The 27,696-nt window shown below is 47.0% G+C and overlaps 1 protein-coding gene across 2 annotated transcripts in view; it reads right to left on the bottom strand.

Annotated features, from left to right (window-relative positions):
• Positions 1-2,976: 2,976 nt before the first annotated feature.
• LOC139249448 (zinc finger protein 774-like) overlaps positions 2,977-27,696 on the bottom strand; it is a 35,208-nt gene continuing 10,488 nt past the window's right edge. Inside the window, exon 3 of one of the 2 annotated variants that reach the window (XM_070872422.1) lies at positions 2,977-4,616. In XM_070872422.1, coding sequence (XP_070728523.1) covers positions 3,542-4,279 — 738 coding nt within the window. In that variant the 5' untranslated portion in view covers positions 4,280-4,616 and the 3' untranslated portion in view covers positions 2,977-3,541. Of the gene's footprint in view, positions 4,617-14,624; positions 15,561-27,696 lie in introns of those variants that run through there. The other variant, XR_011591171.1, reaches the window with a different exon arrangement.

Consider the following 27,696-nt stretch of genomic DNA (forward strand, 5'->3'; position numbering starts at 1 on the left):
GCCTCAAGATTTGACAGATTCCCGGATTGATCAGGATCACCTTCTCATCAGCCTTTGTAAAAACACCAATCACAGCGGGGAGAAACAGGACACATGTTGTGTGTGGATACACCTTCAACCAATCGTTCAGTCTGTGAGACCCGTGCACCCACCTGACTCAACACTGTAAATGTGGGCACAGTGGGAATGGATGGTGTTGTACATGGAAAGTGATTCAGTCGCTCATCTCACCAACTGACATTTGAGTAATTAGATAACAGACTTTCTCCTGTGAATATAGAGCTGGTTTATTGGGTTGTGATGTGTTTACTTATTCATCTTGTTGACTCTAAACCATCGCCAATTATTTGATGTGATCAGTTTATATGTACATATTTTTAAAATACATTTGCTGAGTGGATTCAAATGCAAATAGAAACCAGGTTTGCAGGCGTGATGCTCCATTCACACATCGAAAGTGAGAGAGATGCTGTGGGGCACACGCTAAGTCCAGTATCTGAAAGTGAGTAACAGACTGGGTTTTATGTTTAGTGATCCTGGGCGTGTGACCAACACCTTCCCTGGATACCAAGGCTAGGAGAGGCACTCTGGAAGGTATGGGGAACTGGGACTTGTCCCAGAGAGTAACTGAAGATATGAAAACTGAAATAACCTCGAGTTAAAAAGGAGAAAAGGCCCAAAATGGTGCAGTTGGTAACAGAACATACATCAGTCTCCTCTTATAGTGGAGACATCAAATATTGACACACTTTGTTATTTGAAGTATCAAACTATTAAACTCCAGCCTAGTTATAGGGGTTATTAACATCAGCAGAAACAACCCCCAACTGACAGAATGACCACGATTCAGTCAGGATGCGATTAACAGTAATTACAGTAGAATCCAACCCCTGCAGTCACTTGTGAACTCATTGGTATCTCAGCAGGTGGGATGACCGAGTGAATCCCTTCCCACATATAGAGCAGGTGAATGGCCTCTCCCCGGTGTGACTGCGACGATACATTTCCAGTTTATAAGGTTGGGTTCAGTTCTGCACCCACTGTGCGCAGATGAGAATAAAATCAATGAGCTGCTCATTTTCTCTGCTGGATACTGGGCCTTCTGTGCTGGCCCAATAGGGTGAGCCCGGACTGGCCCTAGAGGGTGATGTAATGACCAGAACTGTGTGAGTACTCCAGCTGTGTCCTAACTAGTGTTTTACACAGTTCTAGCATAACCTCCAGAGGGAGGTGGGAGTCTGGAACTTACTGCCCGAAAGAGCAGCAGAGGCAGAAACCCTCATCGCATTTACAAAAGTACTTGGATATCCACTGGAAGTGCGTTAACCGACAGGGCTACGGACCAAGAGCTGGAAAGTGGGATTAGGCTGGATAGCTCTTTTTCGGCCGCACAGACATGAGGAGCTGAATGGCCTCGTTCTGTGTTGTAAACTGCTATGATTCCATGTCACCAATCCCCTCCTGTCTGATATAATGTTGCGAAACACAGTGAAAAGCCAGAAGATTGGGAAATTTTTAGAAACCAGCAAAGGACGACTAAAAAAATGATAAAGACAGAAGATAGCATATGAGAGCAAACTAGCAAGAAATATAAAAACAGACAGTAAGAGCTTCTACAGGTATATAAAATGGAAACAAGCGGCTAAAGTAAATGTTGGTCCCTTAGAGGATGAGACTGGAGAATTAATAACGGGAAACACGGAAATGGCAGAGATTTTGAACAAATATTTTGTATTGTTCTTCACGGTAGAGGACACTAAAAACATCCCAACAGTTGATAATCAAGGAGCTATTGCGGTGGTGAGTGTGGGGTGAAGCGGGACTTAAAACAGTCACTATCACTAGAGATAAAGTACTCAGCAAACAAATGGGACTAAAGGTGGACAAGTCCCCAAGACCTGATAGCATGCATCCTAGGGTCTTAAAAGAAGTGGCTGCAGAGATAGTGGATGCACTGGTTGTAATCTACCATTCCCTGAATTCTGGAGAGGTCCCAGCGGACTGGAAAACTGCAAATGTAACACCCCTATTCAAGTAAGGAGGGAGGCAGAGCAGGAAACCATAGACCAGTTAGTCTACCATCTCAGTGGGAAAATACTGGAGTCCAGCATTAAGGAAGTAGTAGCAGGACATTTAGAAAATCATACTGCAGTCAGGCAGTCAGCATGGTTTTATGAAAGGGAAATCATGTTTTGACAAATTTGCTGGAGTTGTTTGAAGATGCAACAAGCAGAGTGGATAAAGGAGAACCAGTTGATGTTGTATATTTGCATTTCCAGAAAACATTCGAGAAGGTGTCACACAAAAGGTTACTGCACAAGGTAAGAGCTCAAGGGATTGGGGGCAATATATCAGAATGGATAGAGGATTGGCTACCTAACAGAAAACAGAGTCAGCATAAATGGGTCATTTTTCGGTTGGCAAACTGTAACTAGTGGGGTGCCGCAGGGATCAGTGCTGGGGCTTCAACAACTTACAATTTATATTAATGACTTGGATGAAGGGACTGAGTGTAACGAAGCCAAATTTTCTGATGATACAAAGATAGGTTGTTGTGAGGAGGACGCAAAGAATCTACAAAGGGATATAGATAGGCTCAATGAGTGGGCAAAAATCTGGCAGATGGACTATAATGTGGTAAAATGTCAGGTTATCCCCTTTGGTAGGAAAAATAAAAAAGCAAATTATTATTTAAATGGAGACAATTACAAAATGCTGTAGTGCAGAGGGATCGAGGGGTTCTTGTACATGAAACTCAAAAGATTAGCATGCAGGTAAAGCAAGTAATCAGAAGGCAAATGGAATGCTGGCCTTTATTTCAAGGGGGATGGAGTATGAAAGTAGGGAAGTCCTGCTACAATTGTACAGGGTATTGGTAAGGCCACACCTGGAGTACTGCGCATAGTTTTGGTCTGGACTTGTCTCCATTCCCGTGCCAAGGGGATTGCTACACCAGACGGGAGGGGCAACATTTGGGGACATGGATTCCCCACTAATTCCCATTCCCCTTCTTTCTGGTGGATAATGGAGGGGCCACTGTGTGGAATGTGCAAGTCAGTAAGAATTGTCAGTGAGCTCTTTCTAATTGGAGATTTTATTCAGTGGAAACTTTCACACACTATTGCAGATTTTGTACCAAAGATCAGTTTAGGATTAAAGTAAAAGTTCATAATTTTATTGTAAACTGAATTTCTGTTGAGAGTTGCTGAATTAAGGGGAAAGATAACACACAGCGTTTCTTAAATGGACACTGCAGCCCCGAGAACACAATCAGCAATATATCCAGAATATTAAAGTCCAGCCCAGTTATAGGGTTATCAGCAGAAACAAACCCCAACTGTCAGAATGAACGTGGTTCAGTCAGGATGTGATTAACAGCAGCAATAACAGCAGATTCCAACCCCTGCAGTCACTTGTGAACTCGCTGGTGTGTCAGCAGGTGGGATGACCGAGTGAATCGCTTCCCACACTCAGAGCAGGTGAATGGCCTCTCCCCACTGTGAACTCGCTGGTGTGTCAGCAGGGTGGATGACCGAGTGAATCACTTCCCACACTCAAAGCAGGTGAATGGCCTCTCCCCAGTGTGAACTCGCTGGTGTATCAGCAGGTGGGATGACTGACTGAATCCCTTCCCACACTCAGAGCAGGTGAACGGCCTCTCCCCAGTGTGAACTCGCTGGTGTCTCAGCATGTGGGATGACCGAGTGAATCGCTTCCCACACTCAGAGCAGGTGAATGGCCTCTCCCCAGTGTGACCTCGCTGGTGTTGCACCAAGTCGGATGATGTAGTGAATCCCTTCCCACATTCAGAGCAGGTGAATGGCCTCTCCCCAGTGTGAACTCGTTGGTGAGCTACAAGGTGGGATGACTGAGTGACTCCCTTTCCACACTCAGAGCAGGTGAATGGCCTCTCCCCAGTGTGAACTCGCTGGTGAGCTACAAGTTTGGATGACTGAGTGAATCCCTTCCCACATTCAGAGCAGGTGAATGGCCTCTCCCCAGTGTGAACTCGCTGGTGAACAACAAGGTCGGATGACTGAGTGAATCCCTTCCCACACTCAGAGCAGGTGAACGACCTCTCCCCAGTGTGAACTCGCTGGTGTCTCAGCAGGTCGGATGACTGAGTGAATCCCTTCCCACACTCAGAGCAGGTGAACGGCCTCTCCCCGGTGTGATTGCGTCGATGAATTTCCAGCTCAGATGGTGATCTGAATACCTTCCCACAGCCACCACATTTCCACGGTTTCTCCATGGTGCGGGTGTCCTTGTGACTCTCCATGGTTGGACGATGGGTTGAAGCCTCGTCCACGCACAAAACACATTTACAGTTTCTCCGTACGGTGAATAGTGCGATGTTTTTTCAGGCTGTATAACTGCTTAAAGCTCTTTCCACAGGCAGTGCACTGGAACACTCACTCGGGTGTGTGTGTGTCTCAGTGCCTTTCCAGTCACACTGACATTTGAAATCTTTTCCCACAGGCAGAACAGGCAAACAATTCTCCTTCCACTTTCAAAGGCCGATGATATTCAGGTCCTGAAGAATCGATTGACTCCGTCAGATCTTGATGTGATGTTTGGTTTGTGTTTCCTGTCTGAAAATCTCCCCTTCCAATATTCTGTAAAAGGAGATAATAAAACTCATCACTGTCAGTACAAGACAAAAATTCAGAATAGACAATCTAGGGACCAAGTTTCGACAGGAGTTGCTCCTATTTTTTTGGAACAACTAGTTTTTTTTTGAGTATCCTAGAAATCGCAATTCTCCCCATTTAGTTTGCTCCAGTTTCAGTCGGTTAGTTCAGTTTTTTTTTGAGTTCAGTTTCTTTTTGGTTCAGTTTTCTTTTCCAAAAGAGGGCGTTACCAGCCACTTACGCCTGTTTTGGCCATTTCAGTAAGTTTAGACAGCGAAAAGTTACTCCAAACTAACTTAGGCCTGAGTAAATGTCCACTTTGATATGCTCAGAAAAACCTTGCGGACACTTTAGCAATCAGGCGCAGGTAGCCAGAGTTAAGGGGAGGGAGAAGTGAAGTTAGAGGGAAGTTAGAGGATTTTCCAAACATTTCACTTTTAAAAATAAAGAACCATCATCAATAATAAATGATCAATAAATGATCAATAAATCAATCAATAAATAAAATAAAAAAATCAATAAATAAAAAATTATAAGTTCCTACCTCACCTACTGCAGCACCGATGCGTTGGGGAGCACCGGGAGCCCTCCAGCAGCACACGGCCCACACTCAGCCCTGCCAGCCTGTCTGATTACATTTTCAAGGGGAAGAGCTCAGGTGTGCCACACCGCCGAGGAGGTGGTCCGGTGGGGCCCGCTGCCGAGGAGGTGGTCGGGCGGCCCCATCGTGGAGGAGGTGTTTAGGCGGGCCGGCGAGGAGGCCTTGAGGTAAGAGCAGTGGTGGCGAGGTCCGAGGTTGGGCAGCGGCGAGGCGAGGGGTGGTGAGGCGAGGCCCGAGGTTGGGCAGCAGCGAGGCGAGGGACGGTGAGGCGAGGCCCGGGTTTAGGCAGCAGCGAGGTGAGGGACGGTGAGGCAGGCAGGCCACTCGGCCAGGGATAGGGTCACCCGGAGCCACGATGCGCTGGGAGGGCCAGGAACTACTGCACATGTGCACAGACTCCACTGCGCACGCGCGCAGCTGCCGGCACTTTTTTCGGCGAAGAGCTGTAGCTCCGCCCCCCACTGCTTCTGCTGCGCTGCACCCAGTCCAAAGCAGGCCTGATCATCGTGGAGAATCCCGAGATAAGTATTAGGTGCGCTTTTCCTTCTAGAAAGTCGACGGACCTCTCGGAGGTGCACCATTCTACTGGTCAGTCGAAACTTGGCCCCCGAGTTTCCGTGGAACATTCTTTCCTCTCTTGTTCTTCCAAAGCTGTAAATCCCTGTCCCACACATTGTCCCTCCTGCTGTGCTGAAATCCAAAACCATCGCACATTTCTAGACTGTTTCTCCTCCACTCCTAGTTTTCACCACTAATACTGGCTGGGTTCAGTTCTACACTCACTGGTTCCCCTCCCTCTCCTCCCCTGAAGGTGCTGACTCTGGCTGGGTTCAGTTCTACACTCACTGGTTCCCCTCCCTCTCCTCCCCTGAAGGTGCTGACTCTGGCTGGGTTCAGTTCTACATTCACCAGGTTCTCTCCAGTAGTGACCTATGTGCCCAATCTCCCTGTGTGAACCTCAACAGTGAGTGTCGACAGGCTATTCCACTGTCCTCACCTGAGGCCTCACACTTGCATTTTCCAGCAGGGTCACTGGACCCTCCTCCCAATTACTCAGTTTCTAAACGATAAGCGGATAAGGGGTTATGAGGAGTGGGCAGAGAACATAATAACATAAGAAATAGGAACAGGAGTAGGCCATACAGCCCCACGAGCCTACTCTGCCATTCAATAAGATCATGGCTGATTCGAGCATGGACTCAGCTCCACTTACCCGCCCGCTCCCTATAACCCCTTATCGGTTAAGATACTGTTTATTTCTGTCTTAAATTTATTCAATGGCCCGGCTTCCATACCTCTCTGAGGCAGCAAATTCCACAGATTTACAACCCTCTGAGAGAAGAAATTTCTCCTCATCACAGTTTTAAATGGGCGGCCCCTTATTCTAAGATTATGCCCTCTAGTTCTAGTCTCCCCCATCAGTAGAAACATCCTCTCTGCATTCACCTTGTCAAGCCCCCTCATAAATCTTATATGTTTCGATAAGGTCACCTCTCATTCTTCTGAATTCCAATGAGTAGAGGCCCAACCTACTCAACCTTTCCTCAACCCCCTCATCCACGGAATCAACCTTGTGAACCTTCTCTGAACTGCCCCCAAAGCAAGTATATCCTTTCGTAAAATTGGAAGCCAAAACTGCACACAGCATTCTAGGTGTGGCCTCACCAATACCTTATATAGCTGTAGCAAGACTTCCCAGCTTTTATACTCCATCCCCTTTGCAATAAAGGCCAAGATACCATTGGTCTTCCTGATCACTTGCTGTTTCGGCATACTATCCTTTTGTGTTTCATGCACAAGTACCCCCAGGTCCTGCTGTACTGCGGCACTTTGCAATCTTTCTCCATTTAAATAATAACTTGCTCTTTCATTTTTTTCTGCCAAAGTGCATGACCTCACACTTTCCACATTATACTCCAGCTGCCAAATTTTCACTCACGCACTTAGCCTGTCTATGTCGTTTTGCAGATTTTGTGAGTCCTCCTCACACATTGCTTTTCCTCTCATCTTTGTATCATCAGCAAATTTCGCTACGTTACAATCAGTCCCTTCTTCCAAGTCATTAGTGTTGATTGTAAATAGTTGGGGTCCCAATACTGATCCCTGCGGCACCCCACTAGTTACTCGTTGCCAACCCAAGAACGAACCATTTATCCCAACTCTCTGTTTTCTGTTAGTTAACCAATCCTCTATCCATGCGAATATATTGCTCCCAACCTCCTCAATATTTCCTCATAAGTTCACACACTCATCTCTGAAATCAACCTCGTGAACCTTCTCTGAACTGCCTCCCCTCTCCTCCCCTTAAGATGCTAACTTTGGCTGGGTTCAGTTCTGCACTCACTGGTTCCCCTCCCCTCCCCTGAAGATGCTGACTCTGTCTGGTTTTAGTTCTGGTTAACATAAGAAATAGGAGCAGAAGTAGGCCATACGGCCCCTCGAGCCTGCTTCGCCATTTAATACGATTATTCGTGGTCCGATCATAGACTCAGGTCCACTTCCCCGCCCGATCCCCATAACCCCTTATCGTTTAAGAAACTGTCTATTTCTGTCTTAAATTTATACAAATGTCCAGCTTCCACAGCTCTCTGAGGCAGCAAATTCCACAGATTTACAACCCTCAGAGAAGAAATTTCTCCTCATCTCAGTTTTAAATGGGCGGCCCCTTATTCCAAGATTATGCCCCAAGTTCTAGTCTCTCCTATCAGTGGAAACATCCTCTCTGCATCCACCTTGTCGAGCCCCCTCATAATTGTATATGTGTTTCGATAAGATCACCTCTCATTCTTCTGAATTCCAATGAGTAGAGGCCCAACCTACTCAACCTTTTCTCATAAGTCAATCCCCTCATCTCCGGAATGAACCTTGTGAACCCTCTCTGAACTGCCTCCAAAGCAAGTATATCCTTTCTTCAATATGGAAGCCAAAAGTGCACGCAGTATTCCAGGTGTGGCCTCACCAATACTCTGTACAACTGTAGCTAGACTTCCCTGCTTTTATACTCCATCCCCTTTGCAATAAAGATCAAGATTCCATTGACCTTCCTGATCACTTGCTGTACCTGCATACTAACCTTTTGTATTTCATGCACAAGTACCCCCCAGGTCCCACTGTACTGCAGCACGTTGCAATTTTTCTGCATTTAAATAACAACTTGCTCTTTGATTTTTTTTCTGCCAAAGTGCGTGACCTCACACTTTGCAATATTATACTCCATCTCCCAAATTTTTGCCCATTCCCTAAGCTTCTGTCCTTTTGCAGATTTTGTGTGTCCTCCTCACTCATTGCTTTTCCTCCCATCTTTATATCGTCAGCAAACTTGGCTATGTTACACTCGGTTCCTTGTTCCAAGTCGTTAATATAGATTGTAAATAGTTGGGGTCCCAGCACTGATCCCTGCGGCAACCGACTAGTTGCTGATTGCCAAACCGAGAATGAACCATTTATCCCGACTCTCTGTTTTCTGTTAGTTAGCCAATCCCCTATCCATGCTAATATATTGCCCCCAACCTCCTCAACATTTCCTCATAAGAACCCCCTCATCTCCGGAATCAACTTCGTGAACCTTCTCTGAATTGCCTCCCCTCTCCTCCCCTGAAGATGCAGACTCTGTCTGATTTCAGTTCTGCACTCACTGGTTCCCCTCCCACTCCTCCCCTGAAGGTGCTGACTCTGGCTGGGTTCAGTTCTACATTCACTGGTTCCCCTCTCTCTCTTCCCTGAAGGTGCTGACTCTGGCTGGGTTCAGTTTTAGACTCACTGGTTCCCCTCTCCTGAAGGTGCTGACTCTGGCTGAGTTCAGTTGTATACTCGCATGTTCCCCTCCCTCCCATCCGCCTCTTCCCTGAAGGCGCTAACTCTGGCTGTGTTTAATTTCACATTCACTGTTTCCCCTCCCTCCCCTCTCCAGCAGGCAGAGTTTAGGGAGCTAGCAGGGAGATTAAGAAGCAGGACCTCAAAAGGTAGTAATCTCTGCATTACTCCCAGTGCCACGAGCTTGTGAGTACAGAAATAGGAGGATAGAGCAGATGAATGCGTGGCTGGAGAGATGGTGCAAGAGGGAGGGCTTTAGATTCCTGACACATTGGGACCACTTCTGGGGGAGGTGGGACCTGTACAAACCGAATGGGTTGCACCTCAACAGAGCCGGGACCAATATCCTTGTGGGAGGGTGGGGGGGTTTGCTAGTGTTGTTGGGGAGGGTTTAAACTAGCTTGGCAGGAGGATGGGAACCTGACAATAGATTCAGCAGGGAGGGGAGCAAAGCTGGAATTAGAAAGCAAAAATAAAGAAAGTGAGTTTTAAGGAGAGAGGAAACAAGCAGGAAAAAAGGGTAAAAAAAAAACAAACTTAAAGGCACTTTGTCTAAATGCACGTAGCATTTGTAACAAAATAGATAAGTTGACGGAACAAATTGAGACAAATGGGTATGATCTGATAGCCATTACAGAGACATGGTTACAAGGACCAGGAATTAAATATTCAGGGGTACTTGACAATCCGGAAGGACAGACAGAAAGGAAAAGGAGGTGGGGTAGCTCTATTGATAAAGGATGGAATCACTGCAATAGTAAAAAAACGATATTGTCTCAAATGATAAGGATGTTGAAACAGTTTGGGTGGAAATAAGGAACAATAAGGGGAAAAGGTCACTGGTGGGCATAGTCTATAGGCCCCCGAACAGTAGCAACTCTGTTGGTCGCAGCGTAAACCAGGAAATAGTGGGGGCTTGTAAAAAGGGAACAACAATAATCATAGGTGATTTTAATCTCCATATTGATTGGATAAATCAAATTGGTCAGGGCAGCCTTGAGGAGGAGTTCATGGAGTGCATAAGGGACAGGTTCCTTGAGCAGTATGTAACGGAACCAACCAGGGGGCAGGCTATCTTAGATCTGGTCCTGTGTAATGAGACAGGATTAATAAACAATCTCCTAGTAAAGGATCTCCTCGGAATGAGTGATCAGAGTATGACTGAATTTCAAATTCAGATGCCGGGTGAGAAAGTTGGATCTCTAACCAGCGTACTAAGCTTAAATAAAGGAGACTATAAAGGTATGAGGGAAGAATTGGGTAACTTGGACTGGGAAAATAGATTAAACTGCAGGACGGTTGATGAACAATGGTGTACATTTAAGGAGATATTTCACAACTCTCAAGAAAAATCTATTCCAGTGAGGAGGAAAAGGTGCAAGAGAAAATAGAGCCATCCGTGGCTAGCTAAAGAAATAAAGGACGTTATCCATTAAAAACAGGGCATACAAAGTGACCAAATCTAGTGGGACGACAGAAAACTGGGAAGCTTTTAAAAACCAGCAAAGAATACCTAAAAAATGAGTAAGAAAGGGAAGATAGACTGTGAGAGTAAACTAGCACAAAATATAAAAACAGATAACAAGAGTTTCTATAGGTATATAAAAAGGAAAAGAGTGGCTAAAGTAATTGTTGGTCCTTTAGAGGACGAGACCAGGGAATTAGTAACGGGGAACAGGGAGATGGCAGAAACTCTGAACAAATATTTTGTATTCAGTCTTTACGGTAGAGGACACCAACAATATTCCAACAGTGGATAGTCAAGGGGATACGGAGGGGGGGGGGGGGGGGAGGAGAGGGGGAGGAACTTAACACAATCACTAAGGAGGTGGTACTCAGTAAGATAATGGGATTAAAGGCAGATAAAACCCCTGGACCTCATGGCTTGTATCCTAGAGTCTTAAGAGAAGTAGCGGCAGGGATTGTGGATGCATTGGTTGTAATTTACCAAAATTCCCTGGATTCTGGGGAGGTCCCAGCAGATTGGAAAACTGCAAATGTAATGCCCCTATTTAAAAAAGGAGGCAGACAAAAAGCAGGAAACTATAGACCAGTTAGCCTAATATCTGTGATTGGGAAAATGTTGGATCCATTATTAAAGAAGCAAAATTCAGTCATGCAGAGTCAGCATGGATTTATGAAGGGGAAGTCATGTTTGACAAATTTGCTGGAATTCTTTGGGGATGTAACGAACCTGGTGAATAAGGGGGAACCAGTGGATGTTGTGTATTTGGATTTCCAGAAGGCATTTGACAAGTTGCCACATAAAAGGTTACTGCACAAGATAAATGTCCACGGGCACGGGGGTAATATATTAGCATGGATAGAGGATTGGCTAACTAACAGAGAACAAAGAACAGAGAATCAGGATAAATGGTTCATTCTCTGGATGGCAACCAGTAACTAGTGGGGTGCCATAGGGACCAGTGCTGGGACCCCAACTATTTACATTCTATATTAACGATTTGGAAGAAGGGACTGAGTGTAACGTAGCCAAGTTTGCCGACGATACAAAGATGGGAGGACAAGTAAAATCTGCAAAAGGACACAGAGAGGCTCAGTGAGCGGGCAAAAATTTGGCAGATGGAGTATAATGTTAGAAAGTGTGAGGTCATGCACTTTGGCAGAAAAAAAATCAAAGAGAAAGTTATTATTTAAATGGAGACAGATTGCAAAGTGCCACAGTACAGTGGGACCTGGGGATACTTGTGCATGAAACACAAAAGGATAGTATGCAGGTACAGCAAGTGATCAGGAAGGCCAATGCAATGGAGTTTAAAAGCAGGGAAGTCTTGCTACAGTTGTACAACGTATTGGTGAGGCCACACCTGGAATACTGCGTGCAGTTTTGGTTTCCATATTTACGAAAGGATATACTTGCTTTGGAGGCAGTTCAGAGAAGGTTCACGAGGTTGATTCCGTGAATGAGGAGAAAGGTTGAGTAGGTTGGGCCTCTACTTATTGGAATTCAAAAGAATGAGAGGTGATCTTATCAAAATGTATAAGATATAAGCGGGCTTGTAAAGGTGGATGCAGAGAGGATGTTTCCACTGATGGGGGAGACTAGAACTGGAAGGCATGATCTTAGAATAAGAGGCCGTCAATTTAAAACAGAGATGAGGAGAAATTTCTACTATCAGAGGGTTGTAAATCTGTGGAATTCACTGCCTCAGAGAGCTGTAGAAGCTGGGACATTGAATACATTTAAGACAGAAATAGAGAGTTTCTTAAATGATAAGGGGATAAGAAGTTATGGGAAGCGGGCAGGGAAGTGGAGCTGAGTCCATGATCAGATCAGCCATGATCTTATTGAATGGTGGAGCAGGCTCGAGCAGCTGTATGGCCTACTCCTGCTCCTATTTCTTCTGTTCTTATAAGGTGCTGACTCTGGCTGGGTTCAGTTCCACACTCACTGGTTCCCCTCCCCTGAAGGTGCTGACTCTGTCTGGGTTCAGTTCCACACTCACTGGTTCCCCTCCCCTGAAGGTGCTGACTCTGGCTGGGTTCAGTTCGAGACAGACATCATTCACTGAGTTCCTGCATCAAAATGGCCGCGCACGCGCTGTTCTGCTCACTGAATTAAGATGGCCGACCGTTGAACCTGCCTTCCTGCACCAAGATGGCCGCCGATAGCTTGGGCCTGTGACCGGGAGAAAGCCCGTAAGCTGCAACTGCCGATATTCCGGTTATTATTCCGGGCTTGCGGCGGGCACCAGTTGTTCATGAAGCCTCCCCGGCTCCCCGTTGGTCCATTATTCCGCTCTGTCCCGCTGAAAAGGACACGTCTAAAATGTGTCTCCTCCGCCATTACACGACCCGCGCCTGCGCACTGAGCTCCTGTGGTCTGGGTGAGGCACATTCTCGCCTTCGGGGCATGCTGGGTACATAAGACCATGAGAAATCGGAGCAGGAGTGGGCCACCCGGACCCCCCGATCTTATTCAGTAAGATCTTGGCGGGTCTGATCATAGACTCAGCTCCCCAGAACCCTTTACTCCCGAACCACACCTAGAGGACTGTGCACAGTTTTGGTCTCCTTATCTAAGGAAGGATATATTTGCCTTGCTTAGACACAGAGTAAAGCTTCCTCAACACAGTTCCACCAGACATTCCAAGGGCAAGTGCAACACAAGTTAAATACGAAGTATATCTCCCTCTAACCTGTCCCAAGCATTCCAGAGTAGATACTGCATTGGTTAGATAGAAACATAGAAAATAGGTGCAGGAGTAGGCCATTCGGCCCTTCCAGCCTGCACCGCCATTCAATAAGTTCATGGCTGAACATTCAACTTCAGTACCCCATTCCTGCTTTCTCGCCATACCCCTTGATCCCCCTAGTAGTAATGACCTCATCTAACTCCTTTTTGAATATATTTAGTGAGTTGGCCTCAACAACTTTCTGTGGTAGAAAATTCCACAGGTTCACCACTCTCTGAGTGAAGAAGTTCCTCCGCATCTCGGTCCTAAATGGCTTACCCCTTATCCTTAGACTGTGACCTCTGGTTCTGGACTTCCCCAACATTGGGAACATTCTTCCTGCATCTAACCTGCCTAACCCCGTCAGAATTTTAAATGTTTCTATGAGGTCCCCTCTCATTCTTCTGAACTCCAGTGAATACAAGCCCAGTTGATCCAGTCTTTCTTGATAGGTCAGTCCCGCCATCCCGGGAGTCAGTCTGGTGAACCTTCGCTGCACTCCCTCAATAGCAGAGTAAAGCTCCCTCTACACAGTCCCAAACACTCCCAGGGTAGGTACAGCATGGGTTAGATAAAAAGTAAAACTCCCTCTACACTGCCCCATCAACCACTCCCAGGGTAGGTAAAGCACGGGTTAGATACAGAGTAAATATACCTCTATATTGTTCCATCAAACACATCCAGGGTGTGAGTTTGGACACAGGCAGCTGAGTTTTGGATCAACTCTAGTTTATGTCGGGTGGAATATGGGAGGAGTGCGTTGCAATATACAAGTTCAGAAGTAACAAAGGCATGGATGAGGGCTACAGCAGTGGATGAGCTGAGGCAAGAGCAGAGATGGGCGATGTTACAGAGGTGGAAAAAGGCAATCTTAGTTATGCTGCGGATATATGGTCAAAAACTGATTTCAAGGTGAAGTATGACACCAAGGTTGCGAACAGTCTGGTTCAGCCTCACACAGAAGTTGGGGAGAGGGATGGAGTCAGTCGCTAGGGAACTGAGTTTGTGGCAATGACAATTACAAATATCAGAATATTTCGCTGCCCTTTCATGTGCAAAATGTGTGGATGAGTTTTTTAAAATTAAATTGGTTCCAAAAACGGATTAACTGTTCCAGAAATTAACGGATTTCAAATCTTATGCAAACCAGTTCAATAAAGGGGTAGTTCAAAGGATTTTAGTTGAGTTTAAAGTGAGACACTGCCGTCTACTACAACCACAACTCACGTACGCAAACAGAACAAGTTTGGGGTTTGATAGAAGGTGAACTAGGTGAGAAATGATATAAGTTAGATTAAGAAAAAGCACTAAAATGGAACAGTCGGTAACAGAACATCAATTCGTCTCCTCTGATCATGGAGGAACCAAATATTCGGCACAGTGTTTGAAACAAAGATAATTTATTCAATATTTCTGCACAATATTAATCGCCAGCACAGGTATAGGGGTTATTAAGATCATCAGAAACAAAGAAGAGTTGCCAGAATGAACATGGTTCAGTGCCCAATGCAATCACAGTAAATCCTGTTCTATTTACAAATGCAGCCTTTCTCCTCAGCCCGTTTAAAACTGGGATGAGGAGCAATTTCTTCACTCAGAGGTTTGTAAATCTGTGGAATTCTCTGCCCCAGGGAGCCGTGGAGGCTGGTCATTGAATATATTTAAGGCGGAGATAGACAGATTTTTGAGCAATAATGGAATAAAGGGTTATGGTGAGCAGGCAGGGTGTTAAGTACTCCACAAGACTGAGTACTGTGAGTAAAAACTAATGTGACCTTAGTCTCTCTAATACAACTTCAGAGTGCCTAAGCAGCATGGCAGACAATCTTTTATACTCCCTTGCACGAGTTATGCAGGTGACCGTTGGGCTTCCAACAATTATGCCCTCTGGTGGCAAGTCTTACACAGTTACAATGTTTACATACATAACATCACGCCCTCCCAAAGTCTTTGATACAAATTATTTATAAGTTGAGACAATCCGGGGCCCTACGCTTCCTGGTTGATCGTCTGAGTTCAAACTCTGGCATGGGTGAGTTGCTCGGACTTTTGCTGCACTGCGGCACAGCTGGTCTGACAGGACTGTTGGGAATGGTGGGTTCATCCTCTTGATTGATAGTGAGGTCGATTGATGGTTGGGTGTGTGTTCGTGTGTCGATGATGGTGATGTCCTCCTCAGGTTGTTCCTGGTTGTCGGTGAACTGCAGTTTGGTCTGATCCAAATGCTTTCTGCACGTTTGTCCATTCAATAGTTTGACTACAAACACACTATTCCCCTCCTTGGCCAAGACAGTGCCAGCGACCCATTTATGACCATGACTGTAATTAAGGACAAACACAGGGTCGTTATCAATGTCACATGATACAGCCACGCGATTGTGGTACATGTTTTGCTGGTGGTGTCGGGTTTCCACATGATCATTTAGATTCGGGTGGACTTGGGAGAGCCTGGTTTTGAGTGCTCTCTTCATTAACAATTCTGCAGGGGGAGCCCCAGTGAGTGAGTGGGGTCGCATCCGGTAGCTGAGCAGAACCCGAGATAAGTGGGTCTGCAAGGAGCCTTCCGTCACACGTTTCAAGCTCTGCTTGATAGTTTAGACTGCCCGTTCTGCTTGACCGTTGGATGCGGGCTTAAACAGGGAAGACCTGACATGCTACATGCTTGATGCCATCGCGGGTCATAAACGTGATGAATTCTGAGCTGGTGAAACACGGTCCATTGGCACTGACAAGGACATCGGGCAAGCCAGGGGTGGCGAACACAGCCCAGAGGCTTTCACTGGTGGCAGTGGATGTGCTGGATGACATGATTACACATTCCATCCTTTTAGAGTAAGCGTCCACTACAACTAAAAAACATCTTTCCGAGAAAGGGCCAGCAAAATCTATGTGGATCCTGGACCACAGTTTGGAGGGGCATGACCACAGACTCAATGGAGACTCCCTTGGTGCATTGCACAGTTGTGAGCACATGTTGCATTGGTGTACGCATGACTCTAAGTCCGAGTCAATGCCAGGCCATCAAACATGCGACCTGGCTATAGCCTTCAGCATGATTATGCCTGGGTGTATATTGTATAGGTCACGTATAAACGTTTCCCTGCCTATTTTTGGGCAAAACCACATGATTACCCCATAAGAGACAATCCAACTGCATGGAGATTTCAACTTTGCGTCAGTGTAATGGCTTAATTTCATCTTGCATTTCCCCGGAAATGGCTGACCAGCTCCCATTGAGGACGCAACCTTTTACAAGTGATAGCACAGGATCCTGGCTGGTCCAGGTCCTGATGTGGCGAGCAGTGACGGGTGATCCCTCGCTCTCAATAGCATCCATGACCAGAAGCAAGTCTGTGGGCTGCGCCATTTCCATCCCGGTAGTGGGCAATGGTAGCCGACTGAGGGCATCAGCACAGTTCTCCATGCCTGGTCTGTGGCGGATAACATAGTCATAGGCAGACAATGTTAGTGCCCATCTTTGGATGTGGGATGAAGCATTATTGTTTATACCTTTGCTTTCTGAAAACAGTGAAATGAGCAGTTTGTGGTCGGTTTCAAGCTCAAACCGAAGTCCAAATAGGTATTGGTGCATTTTCTTAATCCCATGTACACATGCTAATGCCTCTTTCTCAACCATACTGTAGGCTCTTTCAGCCTTAGACAGACTTCTAGATGCATATGCAACCAGTTGAAGTTTGCCCGATACATTAGTTTGCTGTAACACAGCTGACCCCGTACGAAGATGCATCACAAGCTAACACTAATCGTTTACACGGGTCATTCAGTACAAGTAACTTATTGGAACAAAGTAGGTTTCTGGCCTTCTCAAAGGCTGTCTCTTGTGATTTACCCCAAACCCAGTCGTCACCCCTCAGTAGCAACATGTACAACGGTTCCAGCAAAGTGCTTAACCCGGGTAGAAAGTTACCAAAATAGTGAGGAGTCCCAGGAACGAACGCAGCTCCATCACACTCTGTGGTCTGGGTGCATTCTTGATGGCCTCTGTCTTTGAGTCCGTTGGCCTGATGCCGTCTGCCGCAATCTTTCTCCCCAAAAATTCGATCTCTGGCACCAGGAAAACACACTTGGAGCGTTTCAGCCTAAGTCCCACTCTGTCTAGTCGACTTAGAACCTCTTCCAGGTTGTCCAAGTGTTCGGTGGTGTCTCGACCGGTGATCAGGATGTCGTCTTGAACACAACGGTGCACAGAACCGATTTCAGCAGACTCTCCATGTTCCTCTGGAAGATGGCAGCAGCCGAGCGAATCCCAAAAGGGCATCTGTGGTATATAAACAGTCCTTTGTGCGTGTTGATGAACATCAATCTTTTCGTAGATTCAGCCAGCTCCTGTGTCATGTAGGCGGAGGTTAGGTCCAACTTGGTGAACGACTTCGCCCCCCTCGCCCCCCCCCACTAATGTTGCGAACAGGTCATCCACCTTGGGTAGCGGGTACTGGTCTTGTAACGAGACTCGATTGTTACCTTGTCGTCTCAGCAGATTCTGACCATGCCATCACTTTTAACACCGGAACAATCAGACAGGCCTACTCGTTGAACTCAACTGGTTCCCTCTCGTTGAAGTCTGTCCAGCTCGATCTCGACCTCGACTTTCTCCCTCATCATGTACGGAACTGCTCGGGCCTGGTGATGAATGGGCCTTGCATCGGGGACTAGATGGATCTGCACCTTGGCACCTGTGAAGTTGCCGATGCCTGGTTCAAATAGTGACGGAAACTTGCTCAGTACTTGGGCGCACGAGGCATCATCCACTGAAGATCGTACTTTGATGTCGTCCCAGTTCTATTGAATCTTTCCCAGCCAGCTTCTGCTGAATAGCATTGGGCCATCGCCTGGTACAATCCACAGTGATAAATCATGCACAGCTCCATCATCCGATACCTTAACTGCTGCACTGTCAATGACTGGTATGAGCTTTTTGGTGTAGGTGCACAGTTTTGTCTGAATTGGGCTCAGTTTGGGCCTTTGTGCCTTGTTGCCCCACAGTTTCTCAAAAGCCTTCTGGCTCATAATTGACTGACTCGCCCCCGTGTCCAACTCCATTGATACCGAAATACCGTTCAATTTGACTTTCAGCATGATAGGAGGGCTCTTGGTGGTGAAGGTGTGTACCCCATACACTTCTTCCTCGGCTTGAGTTGCCTCTCGTTTGTTCTGCGAGATCCATGCCGGATCGATCATCCTCTGCCAACTCTGCCACGAGGTGAGTTGCAGCACTCTTGCACATTCGCTGGAGGTCCCCAATTGTTTCGCTGCCTTTGCACACGTAGTGGTTGAATCGACATTGATGGGCTCGATGATTACCTCCGCAGCGCCAACATGGTGCGAATGGATTTGCATTTACACCCAATGGCGGACTCTGAGTCAGCCTAGGTCTTGCAGCTGCAGGCGTGTAGGCCCTGCCATATACAGTTCTGCCTGCTAGTGACATTATTTTATGCACAGTACTTGCCGGTGAGCTTCGATGCTGGGAAGATATCTGTCTGGTATTATCGCTTGTGGATATGAATGCCTGGGCTATCATGATAGCCTTGCTCAGGTCGAGGGATTCGGCGGACAGAAGCTTGCAAAGAATGACCTCATGGCCAAGCACGAAAAAATCCCGCAGCATTTCCCCCAAAAATCCATCAAATTCGCAAGTTCCCACCAGGTGTCTCAGGTCGGCGACATAACTCACCACGTCCTGGCCCTCAGAGCGGTGGTGCGTGTGGAAGCGATACCTGGCCATTAAGACGCTCTCCTTCAGTTTGAGGTGGTTACGAACCAGCGTACACAACTCTGTATATGTCTTCTCCGCTGGTTTTTCTGGTGCTAGCAGATTCTTGATGAGACTGTATATGGTGGACCCACACACGATGAGGAGAATTGCCCTACGCTTGATCGCTTTATCATCCCCATCCAGCTTGTTGGCTACGAAGTACTAGTCGAAACGTTCAACGATGGCTTCCCAACCATCGCCCTCTACAAATCTCTCTAAAATACCAATGGCAGCCATGACCGCGTGAAAATTTGTGATCTGTTACTCGTCGCCAATTGTTAAGTATGGAAGAACTCCACAAGACTGAGAACTGTGAGCAAAAACTGATGTGACCTTAGTCTCTTTGATACAACTCCAGAGCGGCTAAGCAGCATGGCAGACAACCTTTTATATTCCCTTGCACGAGGTGTGCAGGTGACCCTGGGTCCTCCAACAGTTGCCCTCTAGTGGCAAGTCTTACAGTTACAATGTTTACATACATAACAACCTGGATCCACATTTTCTTGTCCCAAAGTCTAATGTCCCTGTGTTTTTTCTATGAGAAATGTCGAGATGTGAAAGGAGGGAGGAAATGGGACTCGGTCAGAAAGAAGGTTCCTGAAATGATCAATTCATGAGGCTGTTTTCTGACTCGTCTGCGTGAGGTTTATAAAAAAAAATGAAATTAAAATCGATGGGTCTAGTGACACTGCGTTGTCAATAGTGGTTTCTAACCCTAATCACTAACTCGTAAACCGAACATCGTATCGACTATCCTCAACCAATAACCAGCGGGCCCAACCATTAACCCCAATCATAACCAATAATCACCGGCCCCAACCACGTCCTCCAATCCTAATCAATAACCACCAGCCCCAACCACTAGCCCCAATCCTAACCAATAACCACCAGCCCCAACCACGAGCCCCAATCCCAACCAATAATCACCAGCCTCAACCATTAACCCCAATGCTAACCAATACTCACTGGCCCCAACCACTAACCCCAATCCTAACCAATAACCACCAGCCCCAATCACGAACCCCTAAACCTATACCCAAATCCCAGCCAGTAACTAACGATTATTGACGGGGATCAATGGAGGACCTAATGCCATGATAAAGGAAGCATTTGAAACAGTGATCTCGATTTAAAAAAATAGTGCAATGTATGATAGTGACAAGAGATTCAATCAACGAGACCATCCAAATCAGCAATGACGACTACAAAGATCAGAATATTTCAAAGGCTGTCACATGCAATATGTGTGGAGGAGTTTTAAAAAATCAGATCCAAAAAGGGATAACTGGTACAGAAAATAACAGATTTAAAATCTTATGCGAGATATTTCTATAAAGGGGTGGGTCTGAGAACATCCAATGAGTGTAAAGTGAGACATTACAGTTCAGTTTATCACACCCACAAGCCATGTACACAAACAGAACAAGCTTGGGATTTGATGTGATAGAATGCGAACTAGATGAAAACTGAAATAATCTAGTGTAAGAAAAGGCCCAAAAATAGAATAGAAAACATAGAAACATAGAAAATAGGTGCAGGAGCAGGCCATTCAGCCCTTCTAGCCTGCACCGCCATTCAATGAGTTCATGGCTGAACATGAAACTTCAGTACCCACTTCCTGCTTTCACGCCATACCCCTTAATCCCCCGAGTAGTAAGGACTTCATCTAACTCCCTTTTGAATATATTTAGTGAATTGGCCTCAACTACTTCCTGTGGTAGAGAATTCCAGAGGTTCACCACTCTCTGGGTGAAGAGGTTTCTCCTTATCTCGGTCCTAAATGGCTTACCCCTTATCCTTAGACTGTGACCCCTGGTTCTGGACTTCCCCAACATTGGGAACATTCTTCCTGCATCCAACCTGTCCAAACCCGTCAGAATTTTTCTGAACTCCAGTGAATACAAGCCCAGTTGATCCAGTCTTTCTTGATAGGTCAGTCCCACCATCCCGGGAATCAGTCTGGTGAATCTTCGCTGCACTCCCTCAATAGCAAGAATGTCCTTCCTCAAGTTAGGAGACCAAAACTGTACACAATACTCCAGGTGTGGCCTCACCAAGGCCCTGTACAACTGTAGCAACACCTCCCTGCCCCTGTACTCAAATCCCCTCGCTATGAAGGCCAACATGCCATTTGCTTTCTTAACCGCCTGCTGTACCTGCATGCCAACCTTCAATGACTGATGTACCATGACACCCAGGTCTCGTTGCACCTTCCCTTTTCCTAATCTGTCACCATTCAGATAATAGTCTGTCTCTCTGTTTTTACCACCAAAGTGGATAACCTCACATTTATCCACATTATACTTCATCTGCCACGCATTTGCCCACTCACCTAACCTATCCAAGTCACTCTGTAGCCTCATAGCATCCTCCTCGCAGCTCACACTGCCACCCAACTTAGTGTCATCCGCAAATTTGGAGATACTACATTTAATCCCCTCGTCTAAATCATTAATGTACAATGTAAACAGCTGGGGCCCCAGCACAGAACCCTGCGGTACCCCACTAGTCACTGCCTGCCATTCCGAAAAGTACCCATTTACTCCTACTCTGTTTCCTGTCTGACAACCAGTTCTCAATCCACGTCAGCACACTACCCCCAATCCCATGTGCTTTAACTTTGCACATTAATCTCCTGTGTGGGACCTTGTCGAAAGCCTTCTGAAAGTCCAAATATACCACATCAACTGGTACTCCTTTGTCCACTTTATTGGAAACATCCTCAAAAAATTCCAGATTTGTCAAGCATGATCTCCCTTTCACAAATCCATGCTGACTTGGACCTATCATGTCACCATTTTCCAAATGCGCTGCTATGACATCCTTAATAATTGATTCCATCATTTTACCCACTACTGAGGTCAGGCTGACCGGTCTATAATTCCCTGCTTTCTCTCTCCCTCCTTTTTTAAAATGTGGGGTTACATTGGCTACCCTCCACTCGATAGGAACTGATCCAGAGTCAATAGAATGTTGGAAAATGACTGTCAATGCATCCGCTATTTCCAAGGCCACCTCCTTAAGTACTCTGGGATGCAGTCCATCAGGCCCTGGGGATTTATCGGCCTTCAATCCCATCAATTTCCCCAACACAATTTCCCGACTAATAAAGATTTCCCTCAGTTCCTCCTCCTTAATAGACCCTCTGACCACTTTTATATCCGGAAGGTTGTTTGTGTCCTCCTTAGTGAATACTGAACCAAAGTACTTGTTCAATTGGTCTGCCATTTCTTTGTTCCCCGTTATGACTTCCCCTGATTCTGACTGCAGGGGACCTACGTTTGTCTTTACTAACCTTTTTCTCTTTACATACCTATAGAAACTTTTGCAATCCGCCTTAATGTTCCCTGCAAGCTTCTTCTCGTACTCCATTTTCCCTGCCCTAATCAAACCCTTTGTCCTCCTCTGCTGAGTTCTAAATTTCTCCCAGTCTCCAGGTTCGCTGCTATTTCTGGCCAATTTGTATGCCATTTCCTTTGCTTTAATACTATCCCTGATTTCCCTAGATAGCCACGGTTGAGCCACCTTCCCTTTTTTATTTTTACGCCAGACAGGAATGTACAATTGTTGTAATTCATCCATGCGGTCTCTAAATGTCTGCCATTGCTCATCCACAGTCAACCCCTTAAGTATCATTAGCCAATCTATCTTAGCCAATTCATGCCTCATACCTTCAAAGTTACCCTTCTTTAAGTTCTGGACCATGGTCTCTGAATTAACTGTTTCATTCTCCATCCTAATGCAGAATTCCACCATATTATGGTCACTCTTCCCCAAGGGGCCTTGCACAATGAGATTGCTAATTAATCCTCTCTCATTACACAACACCCAGTCTAAGATGGCCTCCCCCCTAGTTGGTTCCTCGACATATTGGTCTAGAAAACCATCCCTTATGCATTCCAGGAAATCCTCCTCCACCGTATTGCTTCCAGTTTGGCTAGCCCAATCTATGTGCATATTAAAGTCACCCATTATAACTGCTGCACCTTTATTGCATGCACTCCTAATTTCCTGTTTGATGCCCTCCCCAACATCACTACTACTGTTTGGAGGTGTGTACACAACTCCCACTAACGATTTTTGCCCTTTAGTGTTCTGCAGCTCTACCCATATAGATTCCACATCATCCAAGCTAATGTCTTTCCTAACTATTGCATTAATCTCCTCTTTAACCAGCAATGCTACCCCACCTCCTTTTCCTTTTATTCTATCTTTCCTGAATGTTGAATACCCCTGGATGTTGAGTTCCCAGCCCTGATCATCCTGGAGCCACGTCTCCGTAATCCCAATCACATCATATTTGTTAACATCTATTTGCACAGTTAATTCATCCACCTTATTGCGGATACTCCTTGCATTAAGACACAAAGCCTTCAGGCTTGCTTTTTTAACACCCTTTGTCCTTCTAGAATTTTGCTGTACAGTGGCCCTTTTTGTTCTTTGCCTTGGGTTTCTCTGCCTTCCACTTTTCCTCATCTCCTTTCTGTCTTTTGCTTTTGCATCATTTTTGTCTCCCTCTGTCTCCCTGCATAGGTTCCCATCCCCCTGCAATATTAGTTTAACTCCTCCCCAACAGCACTAGCAAACACTCCCCCTAGGACATTGGTTCCGGATCTGCCCAGGTGCAGACCGTCCGGTTTGTACTGGTCCCACCTCCCCCAGAACCGGTTCCAATGCCCCAAGAATTTGAATCCCTCCCTGCTGCACCACTGCTCAAGCCATGTATTCATCTGCGCTATCCTGCGATTCCTACTCTGACTAGCACGTGGCACTGGTAGCAATCCCGAGATTACTACTTTTGAGGTCCTACTTTTTAATTTAGCTCCTAGCTCCTTAAATTCTTTTCGTAGGACCTCATCCCTTTTTTTTAACCTATGTCGTTGGTACCAATGTGCACCACGACAACTGGCTGTTCTCCCTCCCATTTCAGAATGTCCTGCACCCGCTCCGAGACATCCTTGACCCTTGCACCAGGGAGGCAACATACCATCCTGGAGTCTCGGTTGCGTCCGCAGAAACGCCTATCTATTCCCCTCACCATCGAATCCCCTATCACTATAGTCGGTAACAGAACATTAATAAGTCTCATCATAGAGAAATCAAATATTCGACACTGTGTGTTGAAAAAAGCTGATTTATTTAAAATTTTCCAGAATATTAAACTCAAGCCCAGTTATAGGGTTATTAATATCAGCAGAAATAAAGCACGATTGCCAGTGAACATGATTCAGTCCTGGATGTGATTACTTCTTAGGCAGTCCCTCGTATCGAGGATGACTTGCTTCCTCACCAAAAAGGGATGAGTTCACAGGTGTTTCAACGAAGGACCTAATATTCCAGGTCCTGAACTACATGTTGAAGGGTGGAAGATGCCTGTGCATGGATTTTTTTTAATGTGTGATGGCCGTTGTACACCAGCCACCACACGGGCTTGACCGAGCTAGGTCTTGTTCCAGTGGCAACTGGAGACTAGCTCTGCTGCACGGACCTCGTGCACACACATATCACAGTGTGGGTTGGGCCCGTGCTGCCCCTGGGCCCTCGCCTCTTCTGGGCCCCAAACACACACCTCTCCAGGGCCCCGATCACGTCCCTCTACAATCTCTCACCACTCCTTCGCCCCGACCTCGCCGCTCCTCTCCTGCTTGCCACCTCTCCTGCTGTACCTGCCCATGCTCCAATCAGCGACCTTGATTTTGGTGGCATCCAATCCAGTCGCCCTTCTCCAAGTCGTCGCCCTCTTGCACCAGCTCGTGCTGCTCCCTGAAGTGGCCTCCACGCTGCTCCCAGGCCGCCGCACCTCCGCTCCTTTTATGGCCCCGACCTGCCGTTGGTGGTTTCTCGCAGGTCGGGGCCTCCACGCTGCCGTGATTAACAGCAGCAATAACAGCAAAATCCATCCACTGCAGGTTGTTGTGAACTCGCTGGTATCTGAGCAGAGTGCATGACTGAGCGAATCCCTTCCCACACGGAGCAGGTGAACGGCCTCTCCCCAGAGGACATGATGCGTCAGCAGATATTTTGTGCTTTTAAAGCTCTTCGCACAGTCAGAACATTTAAATGATCTTTTAACAGTGTGAACAAGTCGGTGTGTCAGAAGAAACCCACACTCAATGCAGGTGAACAGCCTCTTCCCAGTGTGAACCCGCTTGTGTGTCAGGAGCTTGGATAACTGAGTGAATCCCTTCCCACACACAGAGCAAGTAAACGGTCTCTCCCCAATGTCATCATCATAGGCAGTGCCTCGGAATCGAGGAAGAATTGGTCCACTCTTAGCATGAGTTCTTAGGTGGCTGTACAGTCCAATACGGGAACCACAGTCTCTGTCACAGGTGGGACAGACAGTGGTTGAAGGAAAGAGTGGGCGGGGAGCCTGGTTTGCTGCACGTTCTTTCTGCTGCCTGCGCTTGATTTCTGCATGCTCTCGGCGAAGAGACTCGAGGTGCTCAGCACCCTCCTGGTTGCACTTCCTCCACTTAGGGCGGTCTTTGGCCAGGGACTCCCAGGTGTCAGTGGGGATATCGCACTTTATCAGGGAGGCTTTGAGGGTGTCCTTGTAACATTTCCTCTGCCCACCTTTGGCTCATTTGTCGTGGATGAGTTCCGAGTAGAGCGGTTGCTTTGGGAGTCTCGTGTCTGGCATGAGAACTATGTGGCCTGCCCAGCGGAGCTGATCAAGTGTGGTCAGTGCTTCAATGCTGGGGATGTTGACCTTGATGAGGACGCTAATATTGGTGCGTCTGTCCTTCCAGTGGATTTGCAGGATCTTGCGGCGACATCGTTGGTGGTATTTCTCCAGCGACTTGAGGTGTCTACTGTACATGGTCCATGTCTCTGAACCATACAGGAGGGCGGCTATTACTACGGCCCTGTAGACCATGAGCTTGGTGACGGTTTTGAGGACCTGGTTTTCAAACACTTTTTTCCTCAGGCAGCCGAAGACTGCACTGGCACACTGGAGACGGTGTTGGATCTTGTCATCAATGCCTGCTCTTGTTGATTGGAGGTGCCCGAGATAAGGGAAGTAGTCCACGTTGTCCAGGGCCATGCCATGGATCTTGATGTCTGGGGGGGGGGGGGGGGGGGCAGTGCTGTGTGACGAGAACAGGCTGGTGGAGGACCTTTGTCTTACTGATGTTTAGCGTAAGGCCCATGCTTTCATATGCCTTGGTAAGTACGTTGACTATGTCCTGGAATTCAGCCTGTGTGTGTGCACAGACACTGGCATCGTCTGCGTACTGTAGCTCGACGACAGAGGTTGGAGTGCTCTTGGTCCTGGCCTGGACATGGCGAAGGTTGAATAGCTTCCCACTGGTTCTGTAGTTTAGTTCCACTCCAGCGGGGAGCTTGTCAACTGTGAGGTGGAGCATGGCAGCGAGGAAGATTGAGAAGAGGGTTGGGGCGATGACGCAGCCCTGCTTGACCCCAGTCCGGCTGTGGATTGGGTCTGTGATGGATCCACGCAAGGATCACGACCTGCATGTTGTCGTGGAGCAGGCGGAGGATGGCGACATACTTTTGGGGGGCATCCGAAACCGAGGAGAACGCTCCATAGACCCTCGCGGTTGACAGTGCCAAAGGACTTTGTACGGTCGAAGAATGCCATGTATAAGGGCTGGCGCTATTCCCTGCATTTTTCCTGCAGTTGTCGTTCTGCAAAAATCATGTCCGCTGTGCCCCGGGGGGACGAAATCCACACTGTAACTCCAGGAGGAACTCCTCGACCATGGGGAGAAGACGATTGAGGAGGACTCTAGCAACGACTTTCCCAGTGGCTGATAGCAGGGAGATTCCCGCAGTCGGACTTGTCCCCTTTTTTAAAGATGGTCACAAGCACTGCATCTCTAAGATCTCCCAGCATGCTCTCCTCCCTCCAGATCAGATCCCTCTCTGCCATACTTCAGTGCCTCAGCAGGGATTCCATCCGCTCCCGTAGCCTTGTTGTTTTTTAGCTGTCTTATGGCTTTTTCTATTTCGTGCAGTGTTGGGGTCTCACTGAGGTGGTGGCGGGTAGCATGCTGCAGATTGGAGTCGAGAACACTCGAGTCAAAGGCAGAGTCTCGGTTGAGGAGATCTTTGAAGTGCTCCTTCCAGCGGGCCCTGACTGCCTCGGTGTCCTTGATGAGTGTTTCCCCGTTCTTGGCCAGAAGCGGGATGGGGCCTTGGGTGTTTGGAGCACAGGTGGCCTTGACTGCAATGAAGAATCCTCGTTTATCATGGCTGTCGGCCAGCTGCTGTGTCTCCTGTGCTTTCTCCACCCACCACCTGTTCTTTAGGTACCGGGTTTTTTGTTGGACCTTAGCCTTTAGCCGTCTGTAATGCTGCTCCCGAGTTGGGTTGCTGTTTAAGGCTCAGAAATGCCCTGCGCTTGCAATTGATGAGCTCTTGAATCTCCTGATCATTCTCATCAAACCAGTCCTGGTATTTCCTGGTTGAGTGACCGAGCATCTCGTTGCAGGCACTGGTTATGGAGGCCTGGAGGACAGACCAAGCATAGAAACATAGAAAATAGGTGCAGGAGTAGGCCATTCGGCCCTTTGAGCCTGCACCGCCATTCAATGAGTTCATGGCTGAACATGCAACTTCAGTACCCCATTCCTGCTTTCTCGCCATACCCCTTGATCCCCCTAGTAGTAAGGACTACATCTAACTCCTTTTTGAATATATTTAGTGAATTGG

Source organism: Pristiophorus japonicus, unplaced genomic scaffold (genome assembly GCF_044704955.1).
Source record: "Pristiophorus japonicus isolate sPriJap1 unplaced genomic scaffold, sPriJap1.hap1 HAP1_SCAFFOLD_313, whole genome shotgun sequence".
Classification (NCBI taxonomy): domain Eukaryota; kingdom Metazoa; phylum Chordata; class Chondrichthyes; family Pristiophoridae; genus Pristiophorus; species Pristiophorus japonicus.